Genomic DNA, 27,611 nt, shown 5'->3' on the forward strand with positions numbered 1-27,611 from the left:
CCGGAGTGGCCCGTGCCCGAAAAAAATGAGGGAGTTGTCTCGCTTTCTCTACCATCTCTGGTGTCAGTCCTATGTTAACCTAACTGCGTATGTGCACACACACAGTACTAGAATGCCTGCCACTTTGACCATTATGGATTAATACAGTAAGTAGATTAAGTGTCGTTTACAGGGGCATTTTGCTTGATCAACCGTGAGCAACAATGCCATGGCTCTGAAAGATCTCTAGTCCTCCTCAGTCACTTGGCTCTCTGCTGCTGAGGTTGACCATTTAAAGACCGATGTGAAAAAACGTCATATTACAGCGGGGTAAGCCAAATAATTGAAGTTATGGAGCCCTCATCTTCTGTCCAATGCAGATGGACATTGCACACCGTATTATACAAATAAACGCACCAACGACAAAATTCGACATCCGAGCCACATGGGGCGCTGTGAAAGTAAATATCGATCTAGAGCTTTTAGCAATCCACTTCCGCTTTTTTTTTTTTTTATCATCATTTTAATATCCATGGTTTCAACACTTGAGAAGGACTGATACAATTTCGCTGGTGTTTCTTATTCTGTCCTGGAACGCCATGTCGTATAATTACGTGGTAACAGCGCAGAAACCGACGGCAGTCAATGCCTGCATCACCGGTAAACGTGTTGTTCTTGTTTCTTGTTAGCTTCGCGCACCAGCATATCGTGGCAACCTCATCCACTACAACGTTAAGCTGAAGCCAAGCTACAGGCACTTGCAGGCCAGGCTCCCTTTGATATTGCCAGCAAGTCTATCAAGTCCCTTAAATAGCCATTTTGAATAACCATCCACGGGACATGTGGTCGACTAATATCGTATGGCTAGTTATCAATTGTCATTCAAGTGAGCTCCAAATAGCACGAGTCAGTGGGTGCTCCTGCGCAGCCGGGATGTTTTGAAGCCAGCGCTCGCTGTCTTCAGCTGTTTGTCGATGTCAATTTGTTTGCTATCTAACGTCAGTCAATTGGATTGCAATTATCTTCTTGTTTATCAGTTTACCAAGAATCTTAAAACAGGTTTGGAACGTCAGTGTTGCTAAATTACACAGGTAGCAGACAGGCCACTGCAGTGCCAGTCAATATGTCCACCTACACAATACATTGGCAAATTATACAATCGGGGACACTGCATAGTTGAGGATGTAGGAGATTTAGTTAACTAGCTAGCTAACGTTACCCTGCATTTATTTTGATTGCCAATATATTGGCAAACTATTCAATGTATTATTTTCTAGGTTAAAATCACGTGTGATTAAAAACAAAGCTTAATTTAAGGCATTATGACACTAGCAAATTCCATATTATTAATTCAATAAATCACGCTATCAATGCAGTGCAACTTAGTGCATATTTTGTGAGTAGAAATGGTCTGCCTAGCTAGAAAAGTATTCCCAGTGCCTTTTTAAAATACAGGAACGTGATCTGCTAGTCATACGGAAAGCACTCCTAAGAAATACTCATTTCACTATTAGAAAAAGTTAGTCCGACTGACCAGACCACCCTCTCTTCTCCAGGCCACTTCACCTCTGCGGAGGACCTGAATCTGCTCATAGCTAAAAACACACGCCTGGAGATCTATGTGGTCACAGCGGAAGGGCTCCGGCCTGTCAAAGAGGTGGGCATGTACGGCAAGATCGCCGTCATGGAGCTCTTCAGGCCAAAGGTGAGTACTACTACCTGTATGTTTGTGTGTGCATGTTAGTCATTTCAATAGATAGAACATTTTGAAACAGGGAGGTACTACCTGAACTTGTTCAATAAGAACACCAAATTATGTTTTGCGCTGCGGAAGGTTCAACTACGGTGTGTCCTTCTGAACAAGACCCTGGTTTCTTTCTGTAACAGCAATACAAGTTGTAAACTTCTCCTGGTGCCGAATGTGAACATGGACATATGTTTTCACGAGCTTCAATGGAGAGGAACCTTTTGTCTGTTTTGACTGCAGGGCGAAAGCAAGGACCTGCTGTTCATTCTCACTGCCAAATACAACGCCTGCATCCTGGAGTACAAACAGAACGGGGAGACCATCGACATCATCACCCGCGCCCACGGCAACGTGCAGGTAGGAGAAAAATAAATACGAGCATAGCCAGTGTCTTTTAGCTGTTGGAAATCAAAGTATGTTCTGCAAAACTACAACAGGAATACTCTGCAGACTGAAACAATAGGATGCCGTGAGACTCCTTAACTTGACCGACTTATTTATTTTTGCGTAGGACCGCATCGGGCGTCCCTCGGAGACAGGCATCATCGGCATTGTAGACCCTGAGTGCCGCATGATCGGCCTGCGGCTGTATGACGGCCTATTCAAGGTGATCCCGTTGGACCGGGAGAACCGAGAACTCAAGGCCTTCAATATCCGCCTGGAGGAGCTGCAGGTCATCGACGTCCACTTCCTGTACGGCTGTCAGGCGCCCACAGTCTGCTTCATCTATCAGGTAGGGAGGGGAGGAGGTAAAATAGGGTGGGCGAGGCACAGGTCGGAAGTGGTGGATGAAAGGGGTACAATGTTGGAGCGGTTGTGTGTATGCATTTATATGGGTGTATGTTTAGGGGGTGGTTGGGGAGGAGTTGAAAAAATGCACGAGTAGGAATTTCATGCTGGTGAGAGAACATTGGGGAGTCAGAGGGGATGTGTCTATGAGACAGTAGTGCCAGTCTGGTAAATGGGGGAATGTGTGCTTTAGTTAGCAGAACTATCTGCGAGTGTCAGTCTGATTGTATCTGTGTGTTTGTGCTGGAGGACCCTCAAGGACGGCATGTAAAGACCTACGAGGTGTCGCTGAGGGAGAAGGAGTTCAACAAGGGGCCGTGGAAACAGGAGAACGTGGAGGCGGAGGCTTCTATGGTTATCCCAGGTGAGGAAAGAGAATGTTCAGGCAGGTTTCGACAATGGTCATCAGGGCTGTCGTCCAATCCTCATGAGATTGACTGTGTTCTGATGTTCGAAACTCTTAGATGAGTGTTTAAAGATCACTTCCACTGGAACTGCAGCGCCCAAGGGTCCTCTTCTACTTCTTCCTCTTCGAGCGTATTTGAATGTGACTCCCTTGTTCGTTGATTGACTTGGTTGTTCATGTATTTGTCTGTATATTTTAGTCCCAGAACCATTTGGGGGGGCTATAATCATTGGACAAGAATCCATCACCTACCACAACGGGGATAAATACTTGGCCATCGCACCTCCCACCATCAAGGTAAGGTCACCCTAAATCAAAACAATGCAGAGGCTTTCAACTCTTTTCCAACATCATGCACCTTCATAGCAAGGATGAATTGGATATGGAGTACGTCACTTCTCCAGATGCTCAAAGCACTTTACGTAGATCAGAGGGAAACTCCCCTCATCCACCACCTCTGTTCCCTTTTCCCCAACAGCAAAGCACCATTGTCTGTCACAACCGTGTGGACCCCAACGGCTCGCGCTACCTGCTGGGGGACATGGAGGGCCGCCTGTTTATGCTGCTGCTGGAGAAGGAGGAGCTGATGGACGGGGCCGTGGTGCTCAAGGACCTCCGCGTCGAGCTGCTTGGAGAGGTACGTGTTGTAGGCCTTCTGTCTCTTTCTCGTGATCTGTCTCCCTTGCTCTGTGTTTCTGGTTGTTTTCTCTTTTTTTTGTGGTCTGTCTCATTTCTTCTCAACGTCTGTCTTTTGTTCTTTTTATCTGTCCTTCTCTCCATGTAAAGCCTTCTCTCTTGTTCTTTCTGATGTCTCTTGTTTTTTCTGTTTCCCTATGATCTCTTGTTCTTTTTTTATCTGGCTCTGTCGTCTCATCTTGCTTTCAATGATGTCTCTCTTCAACTCTCTCCATTTTCTCTGCTTCTTTCCTGTTTGACGTTCAACCTCTACATTACACAATTGAGTCTCAATGGCAGACTTATCCGAGTGTGTATTGTGAAAAACAAAAAGTGTACACCGGGCACTTTTTGTAAGTTGCTGACATATGAGATGGGCTCAAGAGTAATGTCTGTGTGCATCCCTCCCTCCCTTGCAGACGTCAATTGCGGAGTGCTTGACCTACCTGGACAACGGTGTGGTGTTTGTGGGTTCCAGACTGGGTGACTCCCAGTTGGTCAAGGTAAGGCTGGTCATATAGGAAACCTCTTCAAAGGGTGAGACACTCTAGACCCAAACTGTTATATTCCGAGCTGGTCACGGGTGCACCTCAGCCACGCTCAAGGTCCTAACCACCATCGATAAAAGACAGTACTGTGCAGCCGTCTTCATCGACCTGGCCAAGGCTTGACTCTGTCAATCACCGCATTCTTATTGACAGACTCAACAGCCCTGGTTTCGCAAATAACTGCATCGCCTTGCTCACCAAGCGATTTGACACAGTGTGTCAAATCAGAGGGCCTGTTGTCCAGACCTCTCGCTGTCTCTATGGGGGTGCCACATGGTTCAATTCTCGGGCCGACTCTTCTCTGTATATATCAATGATGTCGCTCTTGCTGCGGGTGATTCTTTGATCCAACTTTACGCAGTCGACACCATTCTGTATACATCTGGCCCTTCTTTGGACACTGTGTTAACAAACTTCCACAGGAGCTTCAATGCCATACAACACTCCTTCTGGGGCCTCCAACTGCGCTTAAATGCTAGATAAACTAAATGCATGCTCTTCAACCGATTGCTGCCCGCACCCACCCGCCCGACTAGCATCACTACTCTGGACGGTTCTGACTTAGAATATGTGGACAACTATAAATACCTACGTGTCTGGCTAGACTGTAAACTCTCCTTCCAGACTCACATTAAGCATCTCCAATACAAAATTAAATCTAGAATCGGCTTCCTATTACGCAACAAAGCCTCCTTCACTCATGTTGCCAAACATACCCTCGTAAAACTGACTATCCTACCAATGTCATTTACAAAATAGCCACCAACACTCTACTCAGCAAATTGGATGCAGTCTATCAGTGCCTCCGTTTTGTCACCAAAGCCCCATATACTACCCACCACTGCGACCTGTATGCTCTCGTTGGCTGGTCCTCGTTACATATTTGTCGCCAAACCCACTGGCTCCAGGTCATCTATAAGTCTTTGCTTGGTAAAGCTCCGCCTTACCTCAGTTCACTGGTCACCATAGCAACACCCACCCGTTTGTCTGCTTTTTTGCACACCCGTATTTCTACTTGCACATCTATCAGTCCAGTGTTAATTGCTAAATTGTAATTACTGCCCCACTATGCCCTATTTATTGCCTTACCTCCTTAATTTGCGCACACTGTATACAGATTTTCTCTTGTGTTATTGACTGTACGTTTGTTTATCCCATGTGTAACTCTGTGTTGTTTTTGTCGCACTGCTTTGCTTTATCTTGGCCAAGTCACAGTTTTAAATGAGAACTTGTTCTCAAATAGCCTACCTGGTTCAATAAAGGTGAAAAAAATAAAAATGGCCATCACTCAGTAATCGAAAGGTACAGATCAAACCTGTTTTGAAATTCAAGAGTATATGAAAGGATAAGCAAGCCTCACTGTTTTTTTTTCTGTACTGAGTGGTGGACATCATCCGCCTTGGTTTCAAAGAAAAATAAGTATGGTCAAAGTCCACATGTTGTTTATCTGGAGTTGTCACATTATTGTTATGGCGTGTAATGGAAATTATTATTCCCCTCCAGCTCAATGTGGACAGTAACGACTCAGGGTCGTACGTGGCGGTGATGGAGACCTTCACAAACCTGGGGCCCATCGTGGACATGTGTGTGGTGGACCTGGAGAGACAGGGACAGGGCCAGCTGGTCACCTGCTCTGGAGCGTTCAAGGAGGGCTCCCTCAGGATCATCCGGAATGGTATCGGGATCCACGAGCACGCCAGCATTGACTTGCCAGGGATCAAAGGTCAGTGTGAGGGCTTCTAGGCCCTCTGGGGGGGGGTGCTGCTCTCCCTGGACAAATACCCAATGAACCCTTAGCCCCTATACCCCTGGACAGTTGAAGATCTGAAGGAGTTGAATTGGTATAAGCAATATATGGAAGTGCCTCTACCTCTGATACATTAGGGCCAAATTCGAGTTGGCTTGAATGGAATTATCAAATTCAAGCTGGGTAGAGGGAAACCCAGGCCAGCGCAGCCCAGTTTCACAACTGGTGCCAGCTCAATTAGAATCGGGGGTTGGTGACACCTTTACTATACAACCACCAAGCTGATCACTGCCTGAAGCTGACAACATTTAGCTAGCTTGTCTGGGCTTGTTGCTGTTCGCTAGCACATGGACATGCAGTTGTCAGACATGACGTGAGTTACCACCATAGCTGGATCCTTCATTCATTAGCTTGTATTAGTATTAGCTTGCAAATCAGTTGAAATTAGTTAAGCTAGCAGGAATTTTAGCTGACCAGGCCGTATTTAATGTTCGCTAGCTACATCATATCAAACCTGTCGTCTGGCTTGCTTGGTTAGCTAGCTAGCTAATAGCCAATGCCATGGTAAGCAAGGTAGGAATTAAGCTAGCTAGCTATCCTCTTGTATGTAAATCCCATATATTTTTGGACCTTATTAGATGTTTTATTTGTAATTCAGTCTGGTATTAGAAGGTAGCCCTTATCTGCAAAAGCAGGGTGTCTGTGGAAAGCTGACTATCTTGGCTATTGATCTGTGCCTTAAAGTCTTTGGTGTGACTTACTACCATATATGAACATACGAATGTGTAAGGGCAGGCTGAGCCGATGACCACATTTCAAGATGGTTGCTACCTACAATCCGGTGTTGTGTCTTTGGCTATGCCGGATTAAGTGATATGACATGCTATTCAATAAAATACTTTCTCAATTAATATTACCTGATTCAGCTAATCATGTACTAGAGTCGGGCACCACAAAATAATATTTATAGAGCTGTTATCTTCCGAATAAACTCTTAAAGACCTAGTAATATTTTACATCAATAGCAGTCAATATTAATCGTCGTCTTAATTCAGTCTCATCTAAAAGTTGTAAATTCTTAGTTATCTGCACGAACCCTGGCTAACAAGTTGAATCAGCAATACAAAATTGGGTTTAATTATTTATTTACCAAACACCTAACTAATCACACAGAATTACACATATTTAAATCATAACTTGATTACAAATTACGTCATAAAGGAAAACACCCAGCGGGCGGAACAGATATGACAGCTGGGTACACAAAATAAAAGGGGCTGGGTTTGAGTGAAGGAGCGGGAAGACTGAGGAACAAAGGGAAGAAGCTGTGCTATCGTAAATACAGTATCCTATGCATTCTAAATGACCTCCCATTTGGAAAAGGAAAATGCAATAAATATTTAATCTGAGCTTCGGTAGGTTGGTGGTAGATGGAAGGCCGTGTTGCCCAACAGAGTCCTCTGTCCTTTGAAGAATGTCTCTGTCCATTCGTTGTATGGTAGACGGGATACCCTGTCTGTTCCTTCCTAACCCTCGTTTGCATCTGCTGTTGCTAACTCAACGGCTAGGAGGTATCACTTCTGTAGTGAAAAAGAGTTCAAAGTTCATACTATTCGCAATCAAAGCTCACGCTGATGTTTGCTTCGTTCTATTCTTATTATCTGAACCATTCTGACATTGGACCGTCGTCCTCGGAACAGGTTACATTGTCGTCAAGGCTTTATATAGGAAGGGAGAGGAGGGTGTGTTTGAAAAGTTTTATAGCCCATGTCCCTTCACAGGGGCGGCCAACTGATTGAGCAGAGCCCTACCTTATGAAAACCCAAATATCACATTTTAGAAGCTAAAATCACATTTCATCCCATCACGAATAATTTCATATTCAAACGTTTAAATTGAACAACAATTCCATGTGAATCTGATAACTCTGATGTGTAGACTTTCCACTGTAGAGTTTGTCATCTTATCATTGATGAGAATGTCTCAGATTACAACCGAACTGACATCATATTCATTAAGTACCACCGCATATGTTCAATTGGTCAGATTACCAGAATATAGTTAATTTCCCCCCCCACCTTCTGAATGTTCCCAGAATCTCTAGGTTAACCAAGGGTTTTGAAAATGTATCATCAGTAGGGTAGAGAGAGTAAAAAGGGGGGAAGAGGTATTTATGACTGTCATAAACCTATCCCCCAGACCAACGTCATGACACCGGTTAGCGTTGTGAAGCATTAACGAAATAGACACGAAACGCGTTGATTCACACCGAAGGCTGGGACTCCACAGATCACGAGGATGTCTTATTTGTCTGCCTGTGACCTACCGTTATTGATCACCAGCCCTGAGAGACAAAATGTTTATTTTACACAACATTTTCAACAAACGGCAAACATCTTACAAGATAAGCTTCGAGTTGGTCTGTGTTTGAGCCTTAGCTACTTGGGGGTTATGACATTCATCCTTAGGTTGGCAGGAACAATTCTAGCCTATTGCGAATGGTATCTGATGATGTATGACCTAATGGCAACATCGAATGTCCGAGTGACTATCTTTGTTTATGAAAAATATGATAAACACCACCACAATGTTTGAGAGGTTTCTGTTCTAGAAATGTAGTTTTTTATAGTGAACAATCACTTTTAGGCACATCCAGTGTGCCAAAAAAAGTACAATTACCACATTTGGACACATGTACCCTTGATACCCCATAACACCACCACAATGTTTGAGTGAGGTTGATACAGTAGCAATTGTGGTGTTATACTTAACAAATAGCATTTAGGGATTGCAAATTTTGTAATGGCACTGGAATTTTCTCATTTACAGACATATGCCACTTTGGAGAGGTTTGGGGACACTTGGAAATGTCCTATGACCACACCTGACACCACTTACTAAGCTATCTGGCCATTTCTAGTTGTTTGGTCTATCAATTCCATTTTCGTCTGATATTGTTCACGTTTTGGAAGCCATGTGTTGTTTTTCCAGCTCTGGGCATCAATAATTCACTTATAGCTTGTCAATGAAAGATTAGTTTCAAAGTAAAAAAAACTATTTGATTTTTTTGTGTGTGTGTGTGTGTGCTTGATCTTGTATATTCTGAACTATAATTCCTATCTTCTGATAATTTCCTCAATCTCCCAGCTGTCTTTTTTCCAAATACACCAAGTTTTGACTCGTCAGAATCATGTAATTACACATGAATAGCAGTTACTTTTGGGTATGTCGATTTAAGCAGAAATCTACATTTTCCCATTTACGTCTAAGAGGCTAGCCTGTTCTGCTAGAGAAGACACTAACCGTTTAGCTAACATCAGCAAGCTAAGTACATGGCTCTGAGTCTGGCTGGCACTGTCAGGAGTATGGGATAATGTGAGTTACAGCATGGTTGAGGCTGAATTCAATTCTTCAATGTCTGGCTAGCTAGCAACATTAGCGAAGCCAGCTGTAATCACATATTGGCTACCTAGCAACATGACATTTCTCATTTCTGCAGGCGGTGGAAATGCAATTTGAGCTAACCCACCAAGGCCACCCCAACCTGGGTAGACTTCAAAGTGCCAATGGAAATGGGATCAGTGGGATTTTATCCATATTGTTTGCATCTGTCTAATCTTTGCTGTTTTTGAATTGTCGTAGTTTTTTTTTATTTTATCGTCCTGTTACTCTTGAACACGGTTATGAGACGCAATTAGTTTACTTGGGCAATCAATGAGAAACTATCAATTAAGCTACAGCGTTGACTCCTTTCTAGTTCAGGTCCCTGTTTACTTAGCACCTAAATGGAAGAAAACCGACTAACACCGGGAGGAGACTACCTGGACTTAATCCAATAGTAGTCCAAATAAGAAACTCATTCTTGTTTTCTGTTGCAAAATACTTTGAAACATTTTCTGTTGTTTGCCCTAATGAAACAGATAGAATGCTGCTTGTATTCTAGTTCAGTGGAACACTTGACATTTATTTTCCTCCATATTTATTTTGTTGTCCTCCCAGGTTTGTGGCCCCTTCGCTCAGAGGCTGGGAGGAGACAGACGACATGCTGGTCCTGTCTTTCGTCGGCCAGACAAGGTGAGACAACCAGTGGTTGCCTTATAGAAAGGTTCTGCTCGTGTTGGCCACAATGCAATCACTCCCTGTCCAATCTGGTGAAGCCTAGCCTAATGCCAACATATCTTGTTTATATGATCTTGTTGTTGATTTGACACCTATTATAACAAAAGGGAGAATAGACAGACAAAACATTTATTTAATTTCGAGCGTCAGACATTGACATGGATTTATTTATTTTTATTTTTATACCAATTGTAACATAAGAAGTTTATAAAGGTTGAAATGATCAAAATTGCATGAAGAAGCTGTTGGTTGTTAAATCCGGCGATGACTAGGACCATGAAAAATCGGGCAGCTGGATCTTGTCTGAGCAGTCGACTGTGAATGTCCTCACTTACTATTACACTTAAACTGATTCACTGAGATCTTCCCACTATAGTGCTGTCTGGTCAGAACATGTTGGTGCCCATACTGAACACTGTCACACCACGCAAACACAGACACAGCTGATTCTAAAAGGGGAAACAATACAATCATTAGAAGATACTAAAATACATATGCAACATGACAATAGGCAGATGAGCAAACTGTGGCATAATATAAACATATGAATGAATTAAATAGGATTGCATCTAGACGCCTGGCTTGGATCTTATTGGTTGGAAAAGCCAAATAATCATATTGAGTGAGCCAGCCATTTTTACAATGTAAATTGCTTATTTCCACTGAATAACAAAATAAATGCATCATGCAACAATTTTAAAGAGTTACAGTTCATTCAACAATCAGTCAGTTGAAATGAATGAATTAGGCCCAAATCTATCGATTTCACATGACTGGGAACACAGATGCCTTAAACAAATAAAAAGTAGCAATGTAGATCAGAAAATCTATCCGTATCTGGTGTGACCACCATTTGCCTCATGCAGCGCGACACATCTCCTTTGCATGGAGTTGATCAGGCTGTTGATTATGGCTTGTGGAATGTTGTCCCACTCCTCTTCAATGGCTGTGCAAAGCTGCTGGATGTTGGCAGGAACTGGAACACGCTGTCATACACGTCAATCCAGAGCATCCCAAACATGTTCAATGGGTGACATTTCTGGTGAGTTGTGCAGACCATTTTCGGCTTCCAGAAATTGTTTACCGATCCGTGCATTATCACGCTGAAACATGAGGTGATGGCAGCGGTTGAATGCAGGGCTCGACATTTAAGTTTTGTTTGCTTCTCCGTGGTAAGTCAAATAAATAGTCGGATAACCAGAATGTAGATTTCAGTTGTCCGGATGGACAAGTTTAAAAAAAATCACAACATCAAACAATTACTCTGACCATAATCGGATCAGGCGGCGACACTGCCACAGGACAGTGCGTGCTCGGCATTCTGAGTAAATTGCCTATATTCCTATTTGCTATATCATTTCAATTAATGTTATATTTACACAAAGCAAGAGAATAATATATATGTGACATGAACAAAAGCCTAATCCTACTAGCTAAAATATCATAAAGCAATTAAGACAAATTAAAGTTACGAGTAGTATTTTCTGAATTTTTCAAAAAGTGTTTAATGTCTTAAAGTTTGCTGTTTTTAAATGTGAATTATTATGAAATTTGGAGTCTATACTATTCTGATATTTATTTTGAGTGACAAATATTTTAGGCCACAAGAAGTGAAATTGAGCAAACAATAACACGATGGAGAAATCAAATGAGGAGTCAAAAGGAAACTTAGGCAACAGCTGAGGAATGCTAATGAAAGAAATGCATAGTTGGCAGATTTCCTTCCGTGTTATTCTAGCAATGTGCAATCTACAACAGCACATATAAGTAGTCTAGGCCTAATAAGAGAGGAGGATGGGGTACAAATGTGAATCGGTTTATAATTATCAAGTTCTGAGGACAGCAGAGTTGCTCTACAGCCCACAATGATTTAAAACCCAGCACAGGACCGCACAGCTAGCCAGGCACTGTGACACTCGCTCCATCTACGAGCTTCATCTTTTGTACTTCACTCATTTTCAGTCACCCCTTTGGCCGATGGTGTTACGGACCGTTGTTGTTGGGTCAAGTGACTTCAGCTTTCAGACTAGTAAAAAATATGTCATACTTGTCCAAAGGACAAGTGACAAAAAAAAGTTAATGGCTCGACAATGAGCCTTAGGATCTCGTCATAGTATCTCTGTGCATTCAAATTGCCATTGATAAAATGCAATTGTGTTCGTTGTCTGTAGCTTATGCCTGCCCATGTCATAACCCCACTGCCACCATGGGGCACTCAGTTCACAAAGTTGACATCCGCAAACCGCTCACCCACATGACGCCATACATGCGGTCTGCCCGGTACAGTTGAACCGTGATTAATCGGTGAAGAGCAAACTTCTCCAGCGTGCCAGTGGCCATCGACTGTGAGCATTGCCCACTGAAGTCCGTTACGACACCGAACTGCAGTCAAGACCGTGGTGAGGATGATGGACACGCATATTAACTTCCCTGAGACCGTTTCTGGCAGTCTGCAGAAATGATTCTGTTGTGCAAACCCATCAACTGTCTGGGTAGCTCGTCTCAGACCATCCCGCAGGTGACGAAGCTGGATATAGAGGTTCTGGGCTGACGTGGTCACACGTAGTCTGCAGTTGTTAGGCCGGGTTGAACGTACTACCAAATTCTCTAAAATTACATTGGAGGCGGCTTATGGTAGAGAAATTAACGTTAAATTCTCTGGCAATAGCCCTGGTGGACATTCCAAATTTGTGCACAAATTTTGAGAGAAATAAACTTTTTGTACATATTGAACATTTCTGGGATTTTTTTATTTCACCTCATGAAACATGGTACCAACACTTTTATATTTTGGTTCAGTATATAATAAGTTGTTCTGTGTTTGTGTGTCCTCAGGGTGCTGATGCTAAATGGGGAGGAGGTGGAGGAGACTGAGCTGCCTGGCTTTGTGGACAACCTGCAGACCTTCTACTGTGGCAACGTGGCCCACCAGCAACTCATCCAGGTACACACACACACGCACACTAATTATGAGGGAAAAAAATCGATAGCTACATATTGGGATACTATTTTTGACAATATATGGTATAATTTTGACTCATAATTATTTTTTTGCTAATTGGCTGTACCTGCACAAACCTGACTCTTACCACAAGTGAGAAATTACACATAAACAAAAATCACTTGCCAAAAAAACAAATTAATTAGAATTTTGAATAATTTAATCCACACCATTTTTTACTTTGATAAATCTAATTATCTATTTTTTTATGTGCTGTTGTAAATCAAACAAATACACGTGTGAACACAAAGTTTTCAAATAGTGAATCGAACAAAGGTGCTGATATATTTATGTGTGTGTGTGTGTGTGTGTGATTCAGATCACGTCAGGCGGTGTGCGTCTAGTAATGCAGGACAGCAAGGCCCTGGTGTCTGAGTGGAAGGAGCCCCAGGGCCGGAACATCAGCTTGGCCGCATGTAACTCCTCCCAAGTGGTTCTGGCCGTGGGTCGCGCCCTCTACTATCTCCAGATCCTCTCTGGGGAACTCAAACAGATCAGGTACACACAACTCAAATCCATTCGGACTTTATTGACAGTGTTGTTAAACAGCACCAGAGACTTTGTGAGCCCCATACCAACTGAATTGTAAATACGTGTGAATCAATAGAAATGACAGTGCCTTCAGAAAGTATTCATACCCTTTGACTTACTCCACATTTTATTACAGCCTGAATTCAAAATCATTTAAATTAATGGGGTATTGTGTGTGTGTGTAAATTGATCGACACACAATACCCCCATGATGACAGTAAAACATTTCTGCAAATGTATTGAAAATGAAATATAAGTAAGTAAAAGTCATTCACAACCCTGAGTCGATAGTTTGTAGAAGCACCTTTGGCAGTGATTACGGCTGTGAGCCTTTCTGGGTAAATCTCTAGCTTTCCACGCCTGGATTGAGCAACATTTATTCTTTTCAAAATTCTTCAAGCTCTGTCAGATTGGTTGTTGATCATTGCTCGACAAAAATGTTCAGGTCTTGTCATAGATTTTCAAGTAGATTTAAGTCCAAACTGTAACTTGGCCACTCAGGAACATTCACAGTGTTCTTGGTAAGCAACTCCAGTGTAGAGCTGGCCTTGGGTTTTAGGTTATTCAAGGATTCAAGGAGCTATCATCTTAAGTAGCACAGCAGATGCAACGCATTGAATATTTACATTCACTCAATTCAAATGAATTTTGTAACTTTGTCCCAGATGTGTTTAAATGCTGCCCACTCTCACATCATATGAAGGAGTCTGTCTACCTGATTTAGGGGACACAGTGAACAGTTGGGAGTTGGGACCATTTTCATCCTAAAACTTTTCCTTGGTGTTAAATACGGTCAGGGAACAAACTTTAAAAAAAGATTAATGGTTCGTATTACGGGATGCCAAGGTCGTATTTCTGAAGATTCTGTTCCAGTTAAAGCGCTGTTCAGAATAACTTATCTGTGGATCATACTTTTTATATTGGCTAGCTCAGCGTATGAGCTTTCCAAAAGTTTTTTAAAACCTATATTATAGTGATCGGTCCTTTCGGGAGCCAAGATAAATTATTTCTATATTCCATAATTGGATAGGCCAGTAGTTGGGTTTCCCAAGGGACTCCATAGGCCAACATAGCTGACTAAAGTTTAAAATATGTGGGGGGTTACAAACCTTTGAATGTTCTCAAACCATCGCTAATTACTAATTAAAGATAAATTGTGTGAGCAATAATAAAGCGTAGTTTAACATTGTTTAAGGGATATGTCAATTAAGACCTCCATTTCCAGTGCAATAGGATACATCATATTTCTCTCCAAACTCAGCCAGTGGGGGGCAGAAGAATCATGTCTAAACAAATTTAGGATGGGATGAAATGCTAGTGCCTGGAAATACATTTTAAATGTATTTAAACTGTATTAAAATGTTTTTCCTCATCAATCGACACACTACCCCATAATGACAAAGCGAAAAAACTGTTTTTTAGAATAATAAAAAATTAAAAAATAGCTTATTTACAGAAGTATTCAGACCCTTTGCTATGAGACTCTAAATTGAGGTCAGGTCCATCCTGTTAACATTGATCATCCTTGAGATGTTTTTACAACTTGATTGTAGTCCACCTGTGGTAAATGCAATTGATTGGACATGATTTGGAAAGCCACACACCTGTCTATATAAGGTTCCACAGTTGACAGTGCATGTCAGAGCAAAAACCAAGCCATGAGGTCGAAGGAATTGTCCGTAGAGCTCCGAGACAGGATTTTGTCGAGGCACAGACCTGGGGAAGGGTAGCAAAAACTTTCTGCTGCATTGAAGGTCCCCAAGAACACAGTGGCCTCCATCATTCTTAAATGGAAGAAGTTTGAAACCACCAAGTCTCTTCCTAGAGCTGGCCGCCAGGCCAAACTGAGAAATCGGGGGAGAAGGTCAGGGAGGTGACCAAGAACCCGATGGTCACTCTGACAGAGCTCCAGAGTTCCTCTGTGGATATGGGAGAACCTTCCAGAAGGACAACCATCTCTGCAGCACTCCACCAATCAGGTCTTTATGGTAGTGTCAGCCCGCTTGGAGTATGCCAAAATGCACCTATATGACTGACCACGAGAAACAACATTCTCTACTCTAATGAAACCAAGATTGAACTCTTTGGCCTGAATACCAATTGTCACATCTGGAGGAAACCAGGCACCACTCATCACCTGGTCAATACCATCCCTATGGGGAATCATGGTGGTGGTGGCAGCATGATGCTATGGGCATGTTTTTCAGCGGCAGGGACTGGGTGACTAGTCAGGATCGAGGCAAAGATGAATGGAGTAAAGTACAGGAAGATCATTGATGAGAAACCTGCTCCAGAGCACTCAGGACCTCAGGCTGGGGCGAAGGTTCACCTTCCAACAGAACAATGACCCTAAGCTTACAGCCAAGACAACACAGGAGTTGCTTCAGGACATGTCTCTGAATGTCCTTGAGTTGCTTAGCCAGAGCCTGGACTTGAACCAAATCGAACGTCTCTAGAGAGACCTGAAAATAGCTCTACAGCGACACTCCTGATCCAACTTGACAGAATTTGAAGGGAACTGCAGAGAAGAATGGGAGAAACTCCCCACATACAAGTTTGCCAAGCTTGTAGTGTTATACCCAAGAAGACTCGAGGCTGTAATTGCAGCCAAAGGTGCTTCAACAAATTACTGAGTAAAGGGTCTGAATACTTATGCTTATGATATTTAAGTTTTTTTTGTTCATTTGTTAAGTTTTGTTTTTGTTGCCAACATTTCTAAAAACCTGTTTTTGCTTTGTCGTCATGGGTTATTGTTTGTAGATTGATTGAGGGCGGCTGAACTATTTGATTCATTTTAGAATAAGGCTGTAACGTAGCAAAATGTAGAAAAATTGAAGGGGTCTGATTACTTTCCCGAATGCTCTGTATGTACACACACACACACACACACACACACACACACACACACACACTTTGAACCCAGTTGGGTCAGCTCTACAGGCCATCACCATGCCCGAGGACAGTCTTACACTGCTGGCCAAGGAAGGCTCTACTAATGTGGTCTGGTCCAGCAAACACTGTTGTTGCTGAGCTGTAGCAAAAGCCGTTCCTTTTTGAGAGTTGGCTGTACCCACACACTGGGGCCAAACAAATATCCAATGAAGTCGAACTCAGCTACACAACGTTAAAGTACTTTGAGCACCTATAAAAAGACTTCATAAATCCAATCCCATATGAGGATGTAGTGAGATACCCAATGGGGTGGTCTATTCTCTTCATCACTCATCCTGAAAAAACGTTTAAATCAATCCGGTGTCATTAACACAATGGAAAAATCCAATGATTTATTATTGAAATCGCATGGGAGAAAGAGGAAAAACGAATTGGTACAATTTAAGGCGTATGTCTGGCCAGGTGAGATGTAGTCATTGTTTTTGTGTGTCTAAGTTGTTTTGTATTTGGAGTAAAAACTCAAATAAATCTATTAGCTATAGTCATTTTTTGTTGTTGTTGAACTAATGGAATACAAAAATGAATCCAATCCCATGCCCTTCTCTCTGTCCCCCCTCAGCACAGTGGAGATGGAGCATGAGGTGGCCTGCCTAGACATCACGCCCCTAGGGGAGGGCGGAGAGTCGCCCCTCTGCGCCGTGGGCCTGTGGACGGACATATCGGCCCGGGTCCTCAAGCTGCCCTGCTTCACCGCCCTGCACAAGGAGATGCTCGGAGGAGGTGAGATGGAGATTCAACTGTGTACTTAAAGGGATAGAGGGATGGACAGATGGAGGAACTGATTTGAACCTTTTGTGTAGCCAGGTGAGTCTGTGTAACTGAGAAAAAAGCCCATTTCCCACTGGGATGGGTACTAGTACTCAGTTCCAGATTTTGTATTTGGTAACCATTAATTGACAACATTTTAATAAATGTAACTATTTAGCGGGTTCAATTCATAAGCACTGACAACAGTTCTAATGCTAAGATTTGTTTGTTGTTTGGAGTCTGTCATTGAAAATATTAGTTTAGTTTTTAGTTGAGTATCAGAACAACCAGTAATTGGAGCAACTGTTATTGCAGCCCCATTTCACGCTAACATGCCAGTATGCAACATTTATTTTCCAGAGTACTCGAACCCAGACATTTTTCAAATGCCCGTCCCTAATGTCCGCCCACTGTTTTGTTGCTCCCGACCATGGTCTTTTAATAAAGCTTCTCAAATATCAACATTTTTATAAAGATATCATGATTGGGAGCAGTGAAGAATTGGCCACACATTCTCTGTATTGGACATTCTCTTTGTCCTTCTGTTATTATTTTTGGATGTGTTAATATACCCCTCCTATTGAAAGCCTGTGTGACTTGGCCATGAAAGGGGAGGGAATCCTAAGGGACAGAAGCACTCTACTGCTGGTTTCAAACGTCCTCGATCCATTTTTGCAATGTTGCACAACCACGCAGAAGATGTTATTGTGAGACCTAGCTGTCGATGCCTTCTTATTTGTTCTCGGAGGATGAATAATAGTTGTTTTTGAATTGACAGTGGAATTCTGCTACTATTCTGAAGCTTTTCACACATTTGACATGATTGTGTGTGTGTGTGTGTGTGTACAGAAATTATCCCTCGCTCCATCCTGATGACGACGTTCGAGGCCAGCTACTACCTGCTGTGTGCCCTGGGAGACGGAGCTCTCTTCTACTTCGGCCTGGACCTGACGACAGGTTTCTGGAGAAACATACTTCTGTTGCCTTTCGAGTCAACATTTTCCTAAAGATTCCAGACAGTTAACTGCACCATAATCTAATTCATTGATAGAACAAATTAGGTTAAGATGTGTCAAATAGGAGGCTGTTCGTAGGCCCGTTCATTTGTCTTCACAGCTGCAGTTCGATTCTGTTTCAGAATCCTGAAAATGTATTGAGAATGTCAAACTCTTCATTGGAAATACAATTGAGTGTACAAAACATTAGGAACACCTTCCTAATATTGAGTTGCACCTGCTTTTGCCCTCAGAACAGCCTCGATTGGTCAGTGCATGGACTCTACAAGGTGTCAAATGTTCCGCAGGGATGCTGGCCCATGTTGACTCCACCCTCTGAATGGGACAAATACACAATCCCCTTCATGTGCGCTGATTAAAGTGGATTTAACATGTGACGTCAATAAGAGATTCACCTGGTCAGTGTATGTCATGGAAAGAGCAGATGTTCCCAATGTTATTGACACTCAGTGTATATTATAAATGGAAAGGGTTTTGGATTGGAATTGCCACTTATCTCCTGAACAGACTGAATTGAAAGTGCACTTACCCCTGGCAGGTTTGCAAACTTATTGTTAAACGGTTGGCATTGACCCTATTGTGTTGCCAACAGGCGTGCTGAGCGAGCGGAAGAAGGTGACTCTGGGCACCCAGCCCACAGTGCTGAGGACCTTCCGCTCGCTGTCCACCTCCAACGTGTTTGCCTGCTCCGACCGGCCCACCGTCATCTACTCTTCCAACCACAAGCTGGTCTTCTCCAATGTCAACCTCAAGGAGGTTAACTACATGTGTCCGCTCAACTCCGAGGGCTACCCCGACAGGTTAGTCAGTCACGCTCGTCTCAGTAGTCCAAAGTGGCATCCTTAGCACTTCTTCTCTGTTTGGACTGATGTGGGGCCGAATTCAACAGAAACCTTTTTTCCCCCCTGTCATCTGTCCTGTGGTTTCAGACCAGTGCAAGTGTTGGAGAGGAGACGGAGTCGTGCGTTGATTATTTTTCTCATTCAACGACTCTAAAGAAAGAACAGGAATGATAGCAAAGCTAGACATAAATATGTAACGTACCTGTTGTTGGTGTGTGGTTGTAACCTGCGCTTCTGTGTCTTTGGCAGTCTGGCGCTGGCCAACAACAGCACTCTCACCATCGGGACCATCGACGAGATCCAGAAGCTCCACATTCGCACGGTTCCCCTCTACGAGTCTCCCAGGTAAGAGGGAGCAAGACCCATAGAACTAGTTAGAGTAGAAGTATATCTATCCAATGGATTCACCCCTCGGGTAAATCAAGAGTGAAATATTTATTTGTTTCTTTTTTACTCTTTCATTCACGCACTCCCCCCTCCTTATCTCCACTTTATTCTCGCTCCCTCCCTCTCAGGAGGATCTGTTACCAGGAAGTGTCTCAGTGTTTCGGGGTGCTGTCCAGCCGCGTGGAGATGCAGGACGCCAGCGGGACCACGGCAGCGGTGCGCCCCAGCGCTAGCACTCAGGTAGCTGCAGACCACCATTTCAGTGTACCACTGCCAGGATCTCCTGTTCTGGGCCCCGTAGTCGTAAATATTCTCAGGGTAGGAGTGCTGATCACGGATTAAGACCTTTTTTCATTTCGGCCGTGAGCCTCATTTCCCGTATTCAACGGCGTTTTCATGATGCATCGTGACTGAAGTGCAACTGCGTGTTTTGTAGAAGAACCGTCCGGAAATATCAGCTTTCAGAGAGTTACTGTATTTTATTTAGCAGTTTTAGTGCAATTATGTTTTTTTGGGGGGGCTTGAATGGTAGTGGTGCACATCGCTTGGCTGACAATGTGTCCAGATTACTTTAGTCTAGGTTTATTGCACAAAAAACTAAGAAAAGAGAGAGAAATCATTATTTACAAGAAAACTTGTGGATGAGGAAGAACCTACTCCCTTTTTCCCCTGGCCTTGTGGGTGTGCATAGTCTGGGTTTTCATATTTTCCCACTTTCTCTGCCTTTCATATCTCCTCTCTCCCTACCTCTCCCCCAGGCTCTGTCTAGCAGCGTGAGCTCCAGTAAGCTGTTCCCCAGCAGCACCTCTCCACACGAGACCTCCTTCGGGGAGGAGGTGGAGGTGCACAGCCTCCTGGTAGTCGACCAACACACCTTCGAAGGTAAGCCCCCCCCCCTCTTTAAAACGTCTTGACTAAAGAAAACACTTTCAAGTGAGTTAATGGTGATTGTGCTGGTGATTGTACTCTTGGAGGAGCACACCAAATTCTCACTTTTTTTGTGTTGAGTTGTCCTCAATTGCGTGATTTTCCACACGTGTGTTCGTCCTCCCAGTGCTCCACGCCCACCAGTTCCTCCAGAGTGAGTACGCCCTCAGCATGGTGTCCTGCCGCCTGGGCAGGGACCTCTCGGTCTACTTTATCGTTGGCACAGCAATGGTCTACCCAGAGGAGGCGGAGCCCAAGCAAGGCCGCATCATCGTCTTCCACTACACTGATGGTGAGGGCTAACTTCTTCTTTCTTCCATCCTCATTGTTCTCGCTCTCTCGTTCCTATTATTCTTTCTCACCCCCCTCATCTTTTTTTGCTCACGCTTTCTTCTAGTCTTTCTTCCCTTTGTCTTTTTCTCACTCATTCTCTCACCTTTTTCCTCACTTGTTCCATGCCTCTTCCTCCCTTGATAGTGCCTGATAGCACCTTCCTATCGATAATCAACTCAGTCACGAAGATGAATGACTCCGAGTGAACAAATGCTGTGAAAATACTGTATCAGAGAGCTATAACACGAGCCTGAAAACCAAACTGATGTGCTACTTTTCTCCGTTTGTTTAAAAGAATTGCCTGGAATCTAAACCATTATGCTCAGTTTCACCTTTCTTTCACAGTGAAATAAATGGTTAAACAAAACGTATCCGTTTGGATTTCAGGCTACTGCAGCACCGGCTCTGACCCAGACTGTTATTTCTTCTTCTTGTGTGTAGGTAAGCTGCAGACGGTTGCAGAGAAGGAGGTGAAGGGAGCCGTCTACTCCATGGTGGAGTTCAATGGCAAACTGCTGGCCAGCATCAACAGCACAGTGAGCATTTCACTTTTGATGTTTTGAAAGTAGATGTTTTTCAAGGCCAGCTCCTATTTCATAGGCTACAGTTGTAGACACTCGCATGGAGGGGAAATGTTTACCTCCACTTAAATTAAAACTTTCACGATGTCTCTCTTTGCCATTGATGCATCACTAAGTGAATATTTGATTTAAGTGAAAGTTAGGATTCGCCCCATGGTACTTGACAAAAAACAAAAAAAATATTAGTTTTTTTTAAAGGAGACATTCTGCGGTTTCAGTTTTATTTCTCAATCCTGACGTTAAAATGAGTTGAAAACACCTTGGTGTTGCTGCCTTGTCAAATTCAGTGCTTCCTCTACAATGACCCGTACTGACCCGTAATGGCTGCCGCGGTGAAACTAGTTATGGGGCCCACAACCATATGGAAAGGGTGTTAGGGACAATTTATGTCTATCCAGTAGTATTCTTTCCAATGGAACGTTGGAATCTAAAGGAACATTGAAGAATGTATTTCTTGTAGTTGTATGATATGCATGTCTCCTACAAAAACAACCTCGGTGCTTTCGAGTCCTTGTTACTCCGAAACTCCACTGCAGCGTCCGGACTCTGCTCCTCGACAATTGTGCATGTCAATATCAACGCATTGTCAATGTGCACACGCCCCCCCCCCAGGTGCGTCTGTACGAGTGGACCGCTGAGAAGGAGCTGAGGACCGAGTGTAACCACTACAACAACATCATGGCACTCTACCTAAAGACCAAAGGAGACTTCATCCTGGTGGGAGACCTGATGAGGTCTGTGCTGCTGCTGGCCTATAAACCCATGGAGGGCAACTTTGAGGAGGTAAGGAATGATACTAAGAGAGGCCCTGCCGGTGTCCACCCTTTTTCCTTAAGAGGATGGTGGATGTGCTCAACGCCACACTTCAAGGTCTAAATGACAATTTGTTTGGTTTTGCTCATAAAACAGTTTTCCCCCTTGGATACAGCATTCTCCAAAATATAGATTTGAATACTTTTATTTTGTCGCCCTCATTTCTCATGGGCTTTTTATCAAGGAGGATTCAACACCAAACACTTGCAATGAATAAGAACTTGAGTGATGAGTTGGAACCATTGTTTGTTATCAATAATTGCACCTCTTGGGTGAATAAAGTTTATTGAATAGAAATTGAGGCACTGGTGATAAGCCTGCTTTTCACCTGTCACTCTTCTCAGATTGCCCGTGACTTCAATCCCAACTGGATGAGTGCTGTGGAGATCCTGGACGATGACAACTTCCTGGGGGCGGAGAATGCCTTCAACCTCTTTGTGTGTCAAAAAGACAGGTGCGGTGGGAGTCTTGATCTCTTTCTGGAATCCTCTCGCCTCAGAAGGAAGATTAGGAGGCAAATAAGTAGTATGCGTAGAATCGCAGAAAGACTAATTGAGATGGAGCCCGGGGCTAGACATGTCCTCACACTCTCACCGCCATCATCCATAAGCCGTCAAGTTAATCATCCATGATCACTGAATTCCATTGACCTTTGTCTATCTCTCACGTGTTTGTTACTGCCACCTTTTCTGTCTTCTCTCCCTCGTTCTTCCTCCTGTGCTGTTTCATTTTCGGCGGTCATCATTCTGTTTGTCACCATCTAATTTCTTACTACCTCTTCCCTCGTGCTCGTTTGTTTCTTACTCATTGCCACTCCTCTACATCTGCTGCTATTGCTTTTCCCCATTTTTATATTTTTCTGCCTGCCTCTGTATCAGTCGCTCTCTCTTTCTCGCATTACTTTCTCCCAATCATAATCAATTCAATGCTACTTTATTGGTACGAAATACACAGGTACCCATTGCCAACGCAGAAATGTGTAGATAAATGGGTACAATAATTAGCACTTTAAAGAAATATATTTTTGACTTTCTCTCTGAAATGTAGCTTTTTTTAGAATGAAGTGAATGGGTACACATTGCCAAAGCATGAAATAATTAGGACCAAAATAGATGTTGAGCTCTCTCCCCCTCTCTCTCCCTTGGCAGCGCGGCCACGACAGACGAGGAGCGACAACACCTGCAGGAGGTGGGCGTGTTCCACCTGGGGGAGTTTGTCAACGTCTTCTCCCATGGGTCACTGGTGCTGCAGAACCTGGGCGAGAGCTCCACCCCCACGCAGGGCTCCGTGCTCTTCGGCACCGTCAACGGCATGATCGGTAATGGGCCCCCCCCCCCAGTGCCACATGCCAGGGCTGTGTTCACTAGAAACAAAATGGAAGCAAATGGGATGAAACCGGGAGGGCCTAACCTGCATTTGTACAATAAGAAACACTTGTTTTTTTTCCCATTGCAAAACATTTAGCTATGGTTTGTTAGTTTGCCGTAATGAATACACCCCAGGGTTGTAGAGTATGTATTAGCACAAAACAGTTTGAGACCGCAAGAGAGATCTGTGTTCTTATTGGACATGTTGCTGTAGCAGCACTTGGGTTTCAAAATGTTGTTTTTCTGGTGCAGACTGTACTGATGCCAATTTCAAGGTCCCGAATTCCCCCGTGTCTTTTAATGATTTTTTTTTTTTAGGCAATGTACAGTTACAGCGAAGCTGTACAGATTTTCCTCAACTACATAAGCACCCATCTTTAGGACGAGAGGTGGGGGCAGTGGAGAGGACGCATCTGCTCGTAATTTACATGTGACTTCCAAAATCAAAGTCAATTTACTTTCTCAATTTCTTTCATAGCTGTGGTCATAAAGAAAGGGGAATGATGATTGGAGTGTTCACTGAAGTTCTGCAATGACTATTCCCCCCCGCAAAAAGCTGCACAAGGCATTTGTGTTTGTGGACAACAACATATTCAGTAGGCACAAATTGGACGGGAAAAAATGCCACCTTCCCTCAGTCAGACAACCCACTCTCAAATTCCCTCTCATCTTCCATCTTTTCTCCTCCATTAGGTATGAGTGGCGAGCACCACGAGCATACGGATCTGCACATATCTATTTCGGTTCTCTTTTATTTTCTCCCATAAATGACAAGCCACCTGTCTTATGTCTCTAGGTCTTGTGACCTCTCTGTCCGAGGGCTGGTACAGCCTGCTGCTGGACCTGCAGAACCGACTCAACAAGGTCATCAAGAGCGTGGGCAAGATCGAGCACAGCTTATATCCTTTCCTTCTGGTGTGTGTGGACCTGCCCCTATGAAATCACACTGAAAGTGCCTTTTCAGAACCGGTGAGCACCACTGTCATGGGTGACAACTTGGTACCACCGACCTCGACGTGCTCTGTCAGAATGGTAAAGGTTGTCATAACATGCCTAAGCCCGTAAATGAATGCATGACAAGGCCCCGTGTTTTACCGTGTCATGCGTGAATGAAGCGACGGCCTGAAGTTGACAAGTAGCCGTGTGTAGGTGATACGGGGAAGTAACAATAGGGTTGACGGCCTTGGGATTTTGGATCATGGTAATTGGCCAGCCAAATGACCGCCGTCACTGTAATAACCATTCGAATAGGCACTCATTCGCTCCTGACTGCATGTGCTGCCATAAAAATAGAATGAATAGAACGGGCGTCCCAATTCAAGTCAATGATGGCATAATGGGTGGCCATTGCGAGGCGCAAAGCAGGAAGTGTAGCCATCAATATGTGCTGTGATTTGTTGATTTTAAACTCAACTGAACTGACATTACAAAAATGACATTCTATTCCATGAGCCACATCAGTGAACATCATTTGAATCAACATTCTTCATTACCATGGAAATTATTGCATCACAATACCAGTGAGTGGCGCAGCGGTCAAAAGCAATGCATTGCAGCCTGGGGTACGATCCCGGGAGCTCCATAGGACAGTGTGCAATTGGCTCAGAGCTGACTGGGGCTAGGGGAAGGTTTTGCCGGAGGGCCTTCCTTAGCTCATCGCACTCGAGTGACTCCTTGTGGCAGGGCCGGCACCTGCAAGCCGACTTCAGTTGTCAGTCATACGGTGTTCCCCAAAACATTGGTGCAGCTGACTTCAGGTTTGTGTGATAAGTACAGGTCATGTTTTGGAAGATGCATGACTCAACCTTCGCCTCTCCCGGGCTCATTTAGGAGTTGCAGTAATTCGGAGAGAAAATAGAGTAAAAAACAATATATGCTTGTGGACTGTAGCTAAGCAGGTTCAGGCCCGGATTGTACTTGGATAGGAGACCGCCTGGGAATACCCGGTGCTGTAAGCTCAAAAAGAAAACAATACCAGGCAGCCATTGCGTGTACCCATCATTTTACCAGTCAAATGGCAAGGGTTAGAGCTTCCAAGCCCCTTTTTATTGACTTCTGTACACTATTTCTGTGCTGCTGCAGGGAGGGGCTGTTGCCTAGGCAACCAAAGACTTGTTTGCTACAACACTTGCTTGTTTCAGGAAGGAGCAACAAAGTTTCATCATGTTAGAAACGGACTCAACTGCACAAATTCCCGGCTGTCCCGTCTTCAGTCAGCTGTTCGTTCTTATATGACTGTTGTTTTATTTTCAAGACAGTCTTCATCCATAACCGTCAGTTTCACGGTTATACACTAATTGTGCCAGCCCTAAGAATCACACGTTTGAGAGACTCTCATAGTGGTCTAAAATCACTTGCACTGTACTTTCCTTTGAAAAAGGTGCCAGTTCTCATTTCAGGGGCTGCTACTCATTTAAATTATTCAGTACCAGGTGCCCATATTTTAGAGTGAACATTCTATGAGTACTCAAACCCCCAAAAATGCAGGTTCTGGTACTCAAAAGGGCAGAGTTCTCGGTAAGAGGACTGGCTTTGCTGTAGGGATGTGTGTGTGTTATTTGTCTTCCTTGACTCTGGCACCTGGAGGTCCTTCCATACGGAGCGTAAGACCGAGCAGGCCACGGGCTTCATCGACGGGGACCTCATCGAGAGCTTCCTGGACCTGGGCCGCGCCAAGATGCAAGAGGTGATCAGCACGCTACAGGTACGGACACGCATACACTCTCACACATACACGCTTTCACACAGAAACACACACACTCGTTCACTCTCTCAAACACACACACAAGCTCGCTCGCACTTCTTGGACTGCAGTAACGCTTGATAAAGGTACCACTTAGATGCACGTGTCCCATAGCTTTGCGGGTTAATGCAAACTACTGGGACAGTGAGCTGACAACACCCTCGTCTGCATTTCAGATTGACGACGGCAGCGGAATGAAGCGCGAAGCCACCGTGGACGAGGTCATAAAGATTGTGGAGGAGCTGACAAGGATCCACTAGCCCCTCCCACTCAGACTCAGGCCATTACGGAGGGGAGTCGGGTGGAGGGGTGGCTAGGGCTCTGTAAATACTTATAAATAAAAAGGTGTTTGCATGACCGTCCTCCGGACTTCAAATTAATTGACAATGTTTTTTAAATCCGATCCCACATCAATACTTCACAGGTGCTTGGATAAACAAAAGTGGTCTGTTGACCATAACGATGACAGGCAAAGGGACTGGTTAGAAGGGGGGGGGCAAATCACTGCAGTGCGAGGACGAGGAAAGATGACTCATGGATTTGACAGGGATCCACTAAAGTAGGATAACGATACCTTCGCTATTTTGTCATTGACGTTTCTCCATGTTTCTTTTAATAAAGGTTGCTTTAGTACTGTGTACCTCTTGAGTTCAGGTCTCCAATCTTTCCACAGAATGACGATATTCATTTAATTTTCACTTCTGAGCATTAACTTAAGTCGGTTTCAAAGTATGTCCAGAGTCCTACACCACAGTATAATTTCAAAAGCAATTTATAGAAGCGCACATGCCAACCAACAGTGACATTCTTTTATCGAATATGTATGCACTCACTACTGTAAATAGCTCTGGATTAGAGCCTCTGCTAAATGACAAATGTATCACTGCGTGACTTAAACGATGTCACTGAGTGCAGTAATGGCCCTTTGTGATAAATTACTACTACAATGCACTATGAACTTTTTTGTTGTTGCATTGTCTCCTGTAGAGGAATTATTCTCTTAACTCTATTTTGACTATGGGGACACGTATGGCATAAGAAAGGGGTGAATGCTAATAAATCTAAGTCAAGAGTATTTGTAGGTAGTCATGGTGCATATTGTGACAGTGTGCAGAGACCTCAGGGTTCCAAAGGAACCAGAATGAGCTATGCATGGGCTATGAGATAAGTACTTAGCTATAATTATTACATGACATTAATCTACAGCGTTTCTGGGCTACCAGGTTGTAATTCTGGTCAATCCAATGATTAATTAACTGCCGGGGAGAAGGCTGGAATTGAATAGCGCTGGGCCCGTATTAATTTAGCATTTCGGCTCATCTATTTTTGATGCGGTCTAAAAGGAAAAACAGATCCTAAAT

General features: G+C 43.7%; 1 protein-coding gene and 1 non-coding gene across 2 annotated transcripts; both read left to right on the plus strand.

Annotated features, from left to right (window-relative positions):
* Positions 1 to 492: 492 nt before the first annotated feature.
* On the plus strand, positions 493 to 26,890 carry LOC135505870 (DNA damage-binding protein 1-like). Its single transcript, XM_064925078.1, is given in 27 exon segments — positions 493 to 639; positions 1,536 to 1,684; positions 1,967 to 2,083; positions 2,238 to 2,459; positions 2,765 to 2,879; positions 3,121 to 3,218; positions 3,400 to 3,558; positions 4,016 to 4,099; positions 5,648 to 5,867; positions 9,891 to 9,914; positions 9,917 to 9,965; positions 12,846 to 12,954; positions 13,331 to 13,509; positions 17,054 to 17,214; positions 18,091 to 18,198; positions 18,850 to 19,057; positions 19,349 to 19,444; positions 19,615 to 19,726; positions 20,245 to 20,368; positions 20,541 to 20,705; positions 21,188 to 21,282; positions 21,940 to 22,110; positions 22,485 to 22,594; positions 23,289 to 23,458; positions 24,304 to 24,406; positions 26,088 to 26,211; positions 26,427 to 26,890. Coding segments are annotated over 27 exon segments (3,417 nt in total). The 5' UTR covers positions 493 to 578; the 3' UTR covers positions 26,511 to 26,890.
* On the plus strand, positions 21,595 to 21,727 carry LOC135506511 (small nucleolar RNA SNORA5). Its single transcript, XR_010450528.1, has one exon. It is a non-coding gene; the product is annotated as a small nucleolar RNA SNORA5 (small nucleolar RNA).
* Positions 26,891 to 27,611: the final 721 nt, after the last annotated feature.

Source organism: Oncorhynchus masou, chromosome 2, assembly GCF_036934945.1.
Source record: "Oncorhynchus masou masou isolate Uvic2021 chromosome 2, UVic_Omas_1.1, whole genome shotgun sequence".
Classification (NCBI taxonomy): domain Eukaryota; kingdom Metazoa; phylum Chordata; class Actinopteri; order Salmoniformes; family Salmonidae; genus Oncorhynchus; species Oncorhynchus masou.